General features: G+C 66.0%; 4 protein-coding genes across 4 annotated transcripts; 2 read left to right on the top strand and 2 right to left on the bottom strand.

Moving 5' to 3' along the window:
• Positions 1–1,331: 1,331 nt before the first annotated feature.
• RHOBADRAFT_65609 (xylose reductase) lies at positions 1,332–3,196 on the top strand. The gene is made up of 8 exons (XM_018418742.1): positions 1,332–1,369; positions 1,665–1,733; positions 1,800–1,885; positions 1,951–2,307; positions 2,413–2,522; positions 2,590–2,766; positions 2,838–2,970; positions 3,064–3,196. Exons 2-8 carry the CDS (start codon positions 1,670–1,672, stop codon positions 3,124–3,126), a joined length of 990 nt encoding a protein of 329 aa, XP_018268405.1. The 5' UTR covers positions 1,332–1,369; positions 1,665–1,669; the 3' UTR covers positions 3,127–3,196.
• RHOBADRAFT_55834 (uncharacterized protein) lies at positions 3,197–4,610 on the bottom strand (the record flags this gene model as incomplete). Its single annotated transcript, XM_018418041.1, has 6 exons — positions 3,197–3,324; positions 3,420–3,662; positions 3,734–3,865; positions 3,936–4,035; positions 4,131–4,213; positions 4,292–4,610. 6 exons carry the CDS (start codon positions 4,608–4,610, stop codon positions 3,197–3,199), a joined length of 1,005 nt encoding a protein of 334 aa, XP_018268404.1.
• A 425-nt stretch (positions 4,611–5,035) lies between these two features.
• RHOBADRAFT_55833 (uncharacterized protein) lies at positions 5,036–6,738 on the top strand. The gene is made up of 5 exons (XM_018418040.1): positions 5,036–5,355; positions 5,468–5,543; positions 5,613–5,689; positions 5,767–5,917; positions 5,993–6,738. Exons 1-5 carry the CDS (start codon positions 5,055–5,057, stop codon positions 6,519–6,521), a joined length of 1,134 nt encoding a protein of 377 aa, XP_018268403.1. The 5' UTR covers positions 5,036–5,054; the 3' UTR covers positions 6,522–6,738.
• RHOBADRAFT_55832 (uncharacterized protein) lies at positions 6,164–10,910 on the bottom strand (the record flags this gene model as incomplete). The annotated part of the gene is made up of 15 exons (XM_018418039.1): positions 6,164–7,086; positions 7,183–7,317; positions 7,388–7,443; positions 7,517–7,542; positions 7,621–7,837; positions 7,937–8,348; positions 8,444–8,508; positions 8,630–8,758; positions 8,854–9,038; positions 9,125–9,249; positions 9,325–9,397; positions 9,475–9,553; positions 9,632–9,700; positions 9,766–10,488; positions 10,556–10,910. 15 exons carry the CDS (start codon positions 10,908–10,910, stop codon positions 6,664–6,666), a joined length of 3,072 nt encoding a protein of 1,023 aa, XP_018268402.1. The 3' UTR covers positions 6,164–6,663.
• Between the last annotated feature and the right edge of the window lie 371 nt (positions 10,911–11,281).

Genomic DNA, 11,281 nt, shown 5'->3' with positions numbered 1-11,281 from the left:
GGTTGCTCAAAGGTTTGAACTTAATTTAGTAGTGCCCAAACAAGGCAGGATGGATTCTGCACATGGGTCTTCTAGTCATTGACGACAGCGCGCTCCGGAGTCTCAGTGAGAAGTTACGCCCAGGAAATTTTATATCGTGCTCGGTGAAAATTGACGTCCGACATGTTGCACATCATGGGCAATACCAGGACTATAAAGCGGATGAAGTTATTCCCAAAGACAATAACACATTCGGGCCGTAGCTCGCTCCTCAGACTCGCCGCCACCGACCAGGTGCGCCAGCCTGGTCCACCAGCTCGTCCCATCCTCTCCCTCGACCACGCCACCGCTCGACGCCGTCACGGCGACAGAGATCGAGCCCGTCGTCGTGCCGGCGTCGAGCGGTGGCGTGGTCGAGGGAGAGGATGGGACGAGCTGGTGGACCTGGCTGGCGCACCTGGTCGGTGGCGGCGAGTCTGAGGAGCGAGCGAGCGGCGGAACGAGCTGGCTCGGCTGGCTCGCGCTCCCTTCCTTCCTCTCGCCCTCGGTCCCGCCGACCTCGCGCACCGAGACGGCAGCGAGCAGGTTGAGGCGCGTGCCTCGGTCGGCGGGCGGCGAGTCGACCGCGAGGCTGTCGGTCTTTCACTTTGACGAGGTGGGTACGGCGAGGAGGGCGTTCGTTGCGAGCAGAGCATGAGGAGCGCCGTCCTACGTTGCTCGAAGCCCTCTTGAGAGTCTGTATTTGTCGTTCCGACCAATGTCCAGCGAGGCGAGAGCGACAGTGAGCCTGCGAGAGAAGGAAAGCTTCGAAGCTGACGAGGTCGCTCGAGCCTCTCGCGCTCAGCCGCCTTTCAGCGCGTGGCCCCCTTCTGCCTTGATGCGTTCGAGAGTGTCGCGATACACAGAGAGTGCTCTCGACCCGCACGAAGCGCACGAGGGACGCACAGGACGATCCTCTCGAAAGCGACCTTCTCAAGTCGAGCGGTCGCCTGCTCCTCCGTCCGCGCACGACTCTCGCTGCTCCGCCCGTGACTCTGCGCTCTGCGAAAGCGCCGACTTGGCCCATGCACGAGCTTGGCCGAGCAGCTCGGCCTTTTGCTCAAGCGCTGCCCACTGTGAAGAGAGGCGCGAGGAGGAGGGGAACGAGCGGGAGCATTTCGCGCGCGAGAGCAAGGCGAGCGAGGGGGTGGAGGCCGGGCAGAAAAGAGCTGCGAGTGATGCAAGCTCTGTGTGCCCTTGCTCGCAGGAAGGCGAAGAGGGTGCGGACGCCCGCGTGGGCGGCGAGCGCGCCGACGGGCCGGCCAGACTCGCAAGGCGCAACGCTCGCTGCTCCTTCCCTCTCCCTCCTTCCTCTCACTCCCTCGCACCCCGTCCGAGTAAACTTATCCAGGTGCGTCCTCGCTCCTCGGCTCTCGCAACTGTGCAAGGCCCTGATCTTGTTCCCCCCTCCCTCTCTTCCCTCGTCTCCCCCCACCCTTCCTGCGTGTCGTCACCGCTCGATCCAATTCCACCATCCTGCGTCCGGTCAATTGGCGCACCCTCCTGGCCACCTCTTCCTGCTCCCCCTACCACCACGCCCTGCCCTGCGACCCGCACCAAATTGCCCGCGCCCGCCGACCTCGACTTTCGACGACGATCGCACCTCATCACCTCCCTCGTCACCCTCCCTCTCCTCCCGCCCACAGCAATCATGGTCCAGACTGTCCCCACGTTCAAGCTTTCGACTGGCGCAGAGTTCCCGCTCCTCGGCTTCGGTGCGCCCCCCTTTCTCTCCACCCTCCCCGGCGACCCACGCGGCTGACCCCCACGTCACGACGCAGGCACCTGGCAGGCGCCCGACGAGGAGGTCAAGAAGGCCGTCGCTGTCGCTCTCAAGGCCGGCTACCGCCACCTCGACCTCGCCAAGGTGCGTCCGCTCGCCTCCTCCTCTTGAGCGCGTCGTACTGACCCTCGACCTCTTCCTCGACTCAGGTGTACCAGAACCAGAAGGCCATCGCTCCCGCCATCGCCGACTCGGGCGTTCCGCGCAGCGAGATCTTCATTACCAGCAAGCTTTGGTGCAGTCAGCACAACCCGAGCCTCGTTGAGGCGGCGCTTGACGACACGCTCAAGGAGCTCGGCCTCGAGTACCTCGACCTGTACCTCATCCACTGGCCCGTCGCGTTCGCGGCCGAGGGCAACCCGCACGACAACCTGTTCCCCAAGGAGAACGGCGAGGTCAAGATCGACACGTCCGTCTCGGTCGTCGACACCTGGAAGGCCATGATCAAGCTCCTCGACACGGGCAAGACCAAGGCCATCGGTGTCTCCAACTTCTCGATCGAGGCTGTGCGTCCCTGCCTTCTTTCTCTCTCTCGTGCGACGGGTCCTCGTGCGACGAGTCGTCGCGATCCGCGAGCGACGACTGACCTTCTCAAACTCGCCCTCGCACAGATTGACGCCATCACCAAGGCGACCGGCGTCGCCCCGGCCGTCCACCAGGTCGAGCGCCACCCGCGCCTCCTCCAGCGCGAGCTCATCAAGCACCACAAGGCCAACAACATGTCCGTTACGCTCCCTCCTCCTTGTTCGACGCGTTCCTGACCCTCGAGCTCTCTCTTTCTCTCGCAGCGCCCTCACCGCCTACTCTGGCTTTGGCAACAACAACATCGGCGAGCCGCTCCTCCTCACCCACCCGACCGTCAAGAAGATCGCCGAGCAGAAGGGCGCCGACGCCGGTCAGGTCCTCATCGCGTGGGGCATGCACGGCGGCCACGCCATCATCCCCAAGAGTGTCACCGAGTCGCGGTCCGTCTCTCTCTCCCCCTCGTGCGTCGCTCGACGAGTCGGTCCCTGACAAGTTTGTCCCTCGAGTGCAGCATCATCTCGAACTTCAAGATCGTCGAGCTGTCGGAGGACGACATCGCGGCCATCGACGCCATCGGCGACGAGTCCAAGGGCGGCTCGTACAAGCGCTTCAACGTCCCGGTCACCTACAACCCCAAGTGGCCCGTGCGTCCTCGTCCCTCTCCTTGTCGCGCACGAGCCGCTCGATCTCTATCGACCGTCACTGACTCTCTCTCCCTCTCTCTCTCTTTCGCACAGATCAACGTCTTCAACGAGAAGGAGGAGCAGGGCGAGAAGTACAGCGTCAACCTCGGCAACTAGATCTGCCGCTCTCGCGCTCGCACTAAAGTACATAAAAACGTCCGCAATGCAACCCTCTGCAGTGACCCTTCTACTTCTCGTCGTCCATGACTCGTCGCCCGATCGTCGCCGCGAGGTACTCGTCCATGCGCGTGAGCTTGACCTGAGGGAAGAGGTCGTTGTGGACGAGCGAGGGGTGCCGGCGGAACTTGTTCGTCCCTGCGCGCTCGCTCGCTCGCTCGCCGAGTCAGGTCGTCTCGAGAGTGAGAGAGGCAGAGAATGAGAGGAGAAAGAGAGAGAGAGAGAGGGCGCACCTTGCTGCAGCCGCACGATGTACCAGAACGCCGGGTCGAACCTCGACTGTCTCGCGCGCTCAGGAATCGTCTCGGGCCGCTCGATGTACGCGTGCGCCTGCTCCTCCGAGACGTAGTCGGGCTCGACGGGCCTGCCGGAGCACGACGCGACGAGGTCGGCGATCTGCTGCTGCGAGACGACGTCCGAGACGAGGTTGAGGAAGGCGTCGCGAGAGAGCGAGGGCGAGGCGAGGGCGGCGACGACTGCGGGCATGAGACGTCGCTCAGCGCCGAGACAGTCGAGAGGACGACAGGAAGAGAGAGCGAGAGCGCACCGAACTGGGCGAGGTCCGAGATCTTGGTCACCTCGTACTTCGAGTCGGGGTCGCCGACGATGGGGAACACGTAGCGCTCGGGCACCTGCTCGGCCGCCCACCCGGTCCAGTACGTCTCGGTCGGCTGGTCGTCTGCGCGAGGGCCGAGCGGCGAGTCAGTGAGGGCGGGCGGCAGAGTGGCGAGAGGAGGACGAGGACGCACACAGGTCGCCGCAGCCGATGATGGTGAACGTCATCTTGCGGCTCATCATGGCCGGGTGCAGCAGCATGTGCTCGTGGAAGCGCTGCTTGATGTCGAAGTACTGCGGTCGTGGACGAGCGGGTCAGCGTCGAGTCGAGGCAGGTCGAGTCGGCTCGCTCGAGGGGTCAAAGCGCGAGTCACGAGGGAGGTGCGCACAGGGTGGAAGTGGGTCCAGTCGTCGCCAGGCTTGCGCCAGGGGTGCTCGAAGCCGTACTCGGACGGGACGAAGCGCTTGACGCCTGCATGGCGGTCGACGAGAGGTGAGTACGAGGAAGACCGAGGGGGAGAGATGCTCGAGGAGTGAGCGGTGGACGGACCTGCTTGAGCTGCCGCATCGAGGATGGCGTACTGTGCGTCGATGCCGGGCCCGTTGAGCGCCGACACGACGGCGTCGACGCCCTCGAGCAGCTTAGCGAGCTGCTCGACGTCGCCAAAGTCGGCCTTGACCTTGTCGACACGGGCATGGTCCTGAATCGTCGCCGCCTTGTCGTCGAACTGCTGTTGGCGGAGGAAGACGCGCACACGAGGCTCGTAGCCGGCAGTCGAGGGACGCAGGAGAGCGTCGAGAAAGGCGCGCCCGATCTGGCCCGTCGCACCGAAGAGGGCGATCGTCTGGAAAGCTTCGGGCGCGCTCATCTCAAGGAGGCGCTCGTCGAGAAGCGAGAGAGGCAGGGTCAAGCAGGAAGGGACGAGCGAGCGTGAGGAGGGAGCGAGGCGAGAGACGACCAACGTCACTGCGAGGGAGACCTCGGGCTCGGACAAGTGGAGCAACGCGTGGAGCTGCTCGGGCGACATGGCGTGCTGCGTAGGCAAGAGGACGCCCTGCTCGAGTATCGCAGCAGGTCTGCGACGAGCGCCGAGGAGGCGCGGCGAGAGGGAGTTTGAGGAGGAGCAAGAGGCGGGCAACCAGCCGAGAGCAAGTCGGGCGCTGTGCTGCGCTCACGGGGATGGCAGAAGCCGGTGCAGGCAGCACCTGTGCAGCCTGAGAGAGAGGGAGAGCTCGTCGTCGTCGTCGTCGTCGTTGTCGCCCCCACCTCCGCTCGTCACTCCTCCTCCTTGTCACGCGCGCGCACTGCCACGATGAGCTCGAGTGCGCTGCAGCAGGTCCAGGAGCACCTCAACTCGGGCGACTACTACTCGGCCCACCAGAAGGCCCGCACCACCGCCGTCCGCCTCCTCGCCCCTCCCCGCCGCAACCCTCCCCCAGCCGGCACCGTCCTCCCGTACGACCAGAAGGCCCAGGACGCCGCCAGCCTCCTGTGGGACGCCGCTCGCCGCCTCCTCGAACAGGGCCAGGTCGGCAGCGGCGTCGACCTCGGCGTCATGCTCGTCGACGACGTCTGGCTCGCCCGCCACGTCGGCTGCGGCAAGGACGAACGCGGTCAGTCGCACGTCTCTCTTGACTCGGGTGGTGCCGAGGTGGGCACCTGGCACCTCGCGATTTGTTCCTCTTGACGTTGGCGCGACTGACCCCTCCCTCTCCTCGCTCGCAGCCAAGATCATCCAGCTCATCGCCCTCACCGGCCCTGCCGGCGCATGGAGGAAGACCCTCACCGACGCCATCTTCACGTGCGTCCCCTCTCCTCTTCCCCCCTTCGCCCCCTCTGCGCCCTCGCACGCTCACACCTCTCCTCGCAGGTGGACGTCAAAGACGGGCTCGGGCCCTGCCGGCGACATCGACATCCACCAATACCTCGGCGAGACGCTCTACAAAGGTGCGCCCCTGCTCTCTCTTTCTCTCTCGTCGAGTCGGTTCGCAGAGTGGCTGACCACGTCCCGCACCTCGACGCAGAGCTCGACTACCACCAAGCTTCGCTACACCTCCTCGTCTGCCCGACGCAGGACGCTGCACAGACGCTCGCGAGCGTTCTGTTCGACTGGTCCAAGCTTGACCCGGAGAAGGAGGCCGCCGTCGGTCGTTACGCCGCTCGCGGCACGCTCAGGTGCGCCTTCGCCGTCCGCCCTTTCCCCTCTCCTCGCCTTCTCACTCGCCTGACTCGCTTCTCTATACCGCACAGCTACCTCGAGTCGTCGTTCATCCTCGCGGCGCGCACCTTCCTGTCGCACTTCCTCGCCCTCGCCCTCGCCGCGTACCCCTCGCTCCGCGTCGCCTCGTTCGCCTTCCCCTCGCCCTCGTCCCCGCTCGCCCAGTCGACCACGTCGGCCCCGCCCTCGCCCGACGAGCTCGTCGTGACCAAGCTCGCGTCGCTCAACTTTTGCCAGCTCGCCGTCCGCGCGGCGCAGAGCGGCATCGGCGAAAACGTCGACAAGGTCAAGGTGCCCGGTCGCGGCGCCGACGAGTTTCGCGTGCAGCGCGGCGGCGGCACAAAGGCGTGGCAGAGCCTCGTCGGCCGGTACGAGCGCAGCGTGCCCTGGCTCAGGGCGCCCGAGGTCAAGGAGGCGACCCAGGCGATTGGCGAGATCCACTTTGGCCTCAAGCCGGCGAGGCAGGGCAACCCGCTCATGGACATGATGGCGAGCATGTTTGGCGGCGGCGGCGGTGGAGGACCAGCAGTGAGCGGCGCGCCGGCGATCGGCGGCAGGTGAGCGTGCGCGAGGAGGACGGGCAATTTCGCTCTCTCGCTCTCGCCACCCGAAGGAGCAGCGCAATGTCTGTTGATGCAGTGCAGGTCTCTGTCTCTCTATGAGTGCGAGAGTGCGAGCTGGCGTCGAGGAGCGAGAGGCCCTTCTACTTGCGGCGCGCACCCTTCTTCCGCCCGCTCCGACTGTTCGGGCCCTTGCCCCCTCCTCCCTTGCCGCCGCCGCCGCTCTTCCCTCCAGCACCTCCGTCTCCAGAGCCTCCTTGCGGCGCAGGCGCGTCGGGCGCAGCTGCAGGCGCCGGCGGGCCCTCGCTCTCCTCCTCGACGAGCGCACGGGCCGCCGCCTCGCTCATTGGCGGCGGGACGGGCGACGCCGCGCGCTCGACCTCGGCGGCGCGCTCGACGGGGGCCGGTGCGTCCGCAGGCGGTGCGGGTGCGGGTCCCGGCGCTGGAGGCGAGGCCGGAGCGGGTGCGGGTGCGGGAACGGGTGCGGGCGTGGTCGCGCCCGAGGGGAGCGCCGACGGCGGGACCGTGCTGCTGCCGTCCTGGCCTTCGATCTGCTTGGCCCACAGCTCTGCAGGGAGAGGCGAGTCAGTGCGCGCGCGCGAGAGAGAGAGAGATGCGAAAAGGCGAGACGAGGGAGGAGATGAAGACTTGCCGGCGTACACGCCGTCTGGAATCGCGAGCAGCTCGGTGTGCGACCCTTGCTCGGCGACGAGGCCGTCCTTGAGCACGACGATCTTGTCGCTGTCGACGATGGTCGACAGACGGTGCGCGATCGTGAGCGAGGTGCGGCCCTTGGACTGCGAGGGCGACGAGAGGTCAGTGCACGAACGGGCAAGAGGAGGGAAAGCGGGCGAGAGAGGGACGGACAAGCTCGCGCAGGCGGTTCTGGATGAGGCGCTCGTTGTGCGTGTCGAGGGCCGAGGCTGTGAGGGCGAGAGGAGGGCGTGAGCTGGAGGTCCGTGCGCGTCGAACGAGGAGGACAGGAGGACGACGTACTCGCTTCGTCGAGGACGAGGATGGGCCTGTAACCCGTCGCAAGTACGTCATTAGAACGTCACGTAGACAGGCGAGACGGCTGAGGCAGAGAGACGAGGACGCACGGGTTCTTGAGGAGCGTCCTCGCGATGGCCACACGCTGCTTCTCGCCGCCCGACAAGCGCATGCCCCTCTCGCCGACGAGCGTCTCGTACTGGTCCGGGAACGTGAGGATCTTGTCGTGGATGGCGGCGCCCTTGGCGGCATCGACGACGTCCTCCATCGTGAGCTCGCTGTCGGGCTTGGGCTTGCCGTCGGCGTCAAGGCGAAGGAGGCCGCCGTCTGCGTAGGTGGCGAGGCACGAAGAGAGAGAGACGGGTCGTCTGTCAGGGCTTGTACGGTACAGAGAGGGAGAGAGAGAGGCGGGGTAAGAGGACGCACAGGCGATGTTGAACCGGATCGACGCGTTGGCGAGGACGCAGTCCTGCGGCACGAGCCCAATCGCCGCCCTCAGGCTCCTCTGGCTCAAGTTGCGCACGTCCGTCCCGTTGACGCACACGGCGCCCTCGGTCGCGTCGTACATGCGGAACAGGAGCCGCGACAGGGTGCTCTTGCCCGAGCCGGACGGCCCGACGAGCGCGACCGTCTGCCCGGCGGGCACGTCGAACGAGACGCCCTTGAGCACGTCCACCTTGCCGTCGTACGAGAAGTGGACGTTGCGGAATGCGACGCTGGCGCCCTCGGGCCCGACGACGAGCTCGACCGGGTTCTCCTTGTCCGAGATCTCGCGCTTCTCCTCGAGGAGCTCGACGAGCTGCTCCGTGTCGACGGCGTTGCTCATGACGCGACGGTACTGCGGGCGGCGGCGGGGCGAGCGGTGAGTTCCAGGAACAGGCTGTTGGCGACGCCGTCGTCGACAAGCGCGAGAGGGCAAAAGGGAGGACTCACGAGGCTCGAGATCTGGTTGAGAGGCGACAGGAGGCTCGCAAAGTAGCTCGTGAAGGTGGCAAACTCTGCGAGGGCGAAGGAGGAGAGTCAGTGTCGTCGGCCGTGCGCTCGCTCCCCTCGACGCTCGAGCTCTCGCTCTGAGGCGGATAGACGCCAAGGTGGACGAAAGGAACGAAGCCGACGCACCGCCTGGGTCCATCTGACCGCTGACGACGCGGTTGGCGAGGATGAACGAGCAGACGAGAAGGCCAAAGTTGCTGATGCCGTTCTGGAGGAGCGACAGCGAGTTCCAGGCCGAGTAGACGCGGAAGTAGCCTGCAGAGGGGACGAGAGGCTCGTCAGGTTGCGGACTCGTCGTCGCGGCCGGGCGCTCGTGACCGCTCGCCGAGAAAGAGAAGAGGGCGACGCACCACGCTGGTACCGCCACATGGCGTCCCTCAGGCGCTTCGACTCGAAGCCCTCGGCGACAAAGAGCTTGACCCCCTCGTAGTTCATGATGACGTCCGTCTTGATCTGGTGCGCAAACTGGCTCTGGTCGCGCAGCTCGCGGTACAGCTTGACGCGCGACTCGGCGAGGAGGACCGAGGTAGTGACGCTGCGGGCCAAGCGCAGGAGCAGAGTGAGCGCCCATCGAGTACGTCAAGAGGGGAGGGAGGAGGAGAGAAGAGGACGAGGACGCACTAGATGACGCCGACGAGCGTGACCACCGACACGACGGTAAAGCCGTATCGCACGCTGAGGACGACGAACGCAACGGGCAGGTCGATGAGGATCGGGATGAAGCTGAAGATGAGGAGCTCGAAGAACTGTGCGCGAGGCGGGACGAGGGTGAGTCGTGGACTGACAAGGAAAGGTCCGAGCGGGGAGAGAGGAGGACGCACGTCGTTGATCGCCTCGGAGCGGGACAAGATGCGCAAGAGCTCGCCCGTCTTGCGGCGCGTGTGGTAGGCGAGCCTGTAGGCGCACGAAGAGAGGGTGTCAGTGTCTCTGCCCGATCCGCAAAAGAAGCTGGGAGGAAGAGGAGGACGTACGAGAGATTGAGGATCGTCTCGAACGACATCATGGCCATCTCCCTCTCCGAGTACTGCTCAACAGGGAGCCACAGGTACTCTGCGTGACGTGCGAGGGCGAGGAATGTGAGCTCGACGGGCTCGAGAAGAGACTCGAAAGAAAGGGCGAGCGACGCACGGTATAGCATGCTGTTCGAGTCGCTCAGGAACTGGACGAGGAGGTAGAGCGACACACTCAGGTACGGTGCTGCGAGGGAGAGAGGCGGCGTGAGTGCGGCTCTTCGGCGGGCGAAAGGGGAGAGGGGGACGCACGTCGTCCTTTCGCGAGGTCCGAGATGACCCTGCCGAACAGGAGCGGCCTCGCAACGTTGAGGTAACGCTTAAAGAGCATGAGGCCAAAGCACACGAGGGCGAGGACCTGGAGCGCGATGCTCTTGGACGGCCACAGGTACGGGAACAGGAGCTTGACGCGCTTGAACAGCGTCAGGATCGACAGCGACTTGGGGTCCTGGGGCCGGTTCGACGGGATGCGCGTCCCTCGCAGGACGGACGGCTCGGCGACAGCGGCGGAAGCCGAGGTCGGGAGGGCGGCGTAGCCGTTCGACGACGACGCGGCGCCGAGGAGGGGCGTGCGCTCCGAGGCAGGCCCGCTCGGGACGTACGTCGCGCGGTACAGGGGCTGGAACTGGAACGCGAGGAGGACGAGGGCGAGGACGAGGCGGAGCGACAGGATGGCGAGGTGCACGACGGGGAGGACGTCCTTCTTGGGGTCGACGCGCGGGTCGACGACGACGATGCGGCTCATGATGCCGAGGACGACGCTCTCGAGGACGATGGCGAGGAAAGTGAGGATGCGCGGGTGGAGCATCGGCCAGGGCGCGTCGTTGACGCCCTTGACCTGCTGATCGCGACCCTCGTAGACGAGGCCGAGGCCGAGGAGGGTAAAGGCGGCGACGCCGCCTGCCGAGTAGGCGGCAATGTTGACGTAAAGCGGGTCGTGAGGCGTGTAGTGCGACATGACGAAGGTTGCGACGACTGGGAGGAGACGGTTCGAGAGGTCAGGCTCGTGCTCGTTGGGGGCTTGGGCGCACAGGGGACGCACCTTGAGCGACACCGTCGGCAAAGTAGGTCATTGCGACGAGGGCCATGAAGACGAGGACGACGCTTTTGCGGATGCTCGACGCCTTGACGATGACGGGCGTGACCTGGTCGGCGTCGTTGTCGGCCGTCTCGGCGCCGGTTGAGCGCTTGGCGGTGTGAGCGCCTTCGACGAGCTCTGGCGGGGCGTAGATGTCGTCCTCGGCGTGCCAGCCTGCGGCCTGGATGCGCGACATCATGGCGAGGAGGGCGCGGCCGAGCCAACGCAGGGCGAGGAGGCCGACGAGGACGGCGGGGACGGCGATGCGCAGCTGGGCGAGGGTCGAGTACAGGTTGGCGAGGTCGCCTCGTGCAGCCATGGCGGCAGTGGCCGCTGCTGCAGTCGGCTCCATGCTGAGCTGCTGGTCGTTGGTTGAGGAACGAGGTCGAGGCGAGGTGGGGAGGCGACGGGGCGAGATGGGCGTCGCGCGGTGCGCTTGTCGGCTTGGTACGAGCGCGGAACTCACTCGACAGCGGTGTCAGTGCTCGCTGCGCTGCTGGTCGAGACGAGAGCGAGCGAGGCGGTGCGGCTCGCAGCTGTCGGCCGCGCAAGCTCGATTTCGCACGCACCTCGCTCGTCTTTCGAGCTGTCGCTGGGGCGCTTTCGTGCAAGCGTAGTGTGGCCGTCTACTGGACCCAACAGCTTCAGGGCTGAGCGTGAGGCGAGCGCGAGCCGAGGGTTTCCGAGACC

This window comes from Rhodotorula graminis (assembly GCF_001329695.1).
Source record: "Rhodotorula graminis WP1 unplaced genomic scaffold RHOBAscaffold_15, whole genome shotgun sequence".
Lineage (NCBI taxonomy): Eukaryota > Fungi > Basidiomycota > Microbotryomycetes > Sporidiobolales > Sporidiobolaceae > Rhodotorula > Rhodotorula graminis.
Note: the sequence above shows the minus strand (reverse complement) of the source record. Positions and strands in the feature narration are given on the sequence as shown.

Bases quoted from the DNA above. Each gene is read 5' to 3' on its own strand.
- RHOBADRAFT_55833 (XM_018418040.1), top strand. From the start codon at position 5,055: ATGAGCTCGAGTGCGCTGCAGCAGGTCCAGGAGCACCTCAACTCGGGC. The intron at 5,690-5,766 runs GTGCGCCCCTGC...ACCTCGACGCAG, and splicing joins CGGCGAGACGCTCTACAAAG to AGCTCGACTACCACCAAGCT. The intron at 5,918-5,992 runs GTGCGCCTTCGC...TATACCGCACAG, and splicing joins GCCGCTCGCGGCACGCTCAG to CTACCTCGAGTCGTCGTTCA.
- RHOBADRAFT_65609 (XM_018418742.1), top strand. From the start codon at position 1,670: ATGGTCCAGACTGTCCCCACGTTCAAGCTTTCGACTGGCGCAGAGTTC. The intron at 2,308-2,412 runs GTGCGTCCCTGC...GCCCTCGCACAG, and splicing joins CCAACTTCTCGATCGAGGCT to ATTGACGCCATCACCAAGGC. The intron at 2,523-2,589 runs GTCCGTTACGCT...TTTCTCTCGCAG, and splicing joins CACCACAAGGCCAACAACAT to CGCCCTCACCGCCTACTCTG.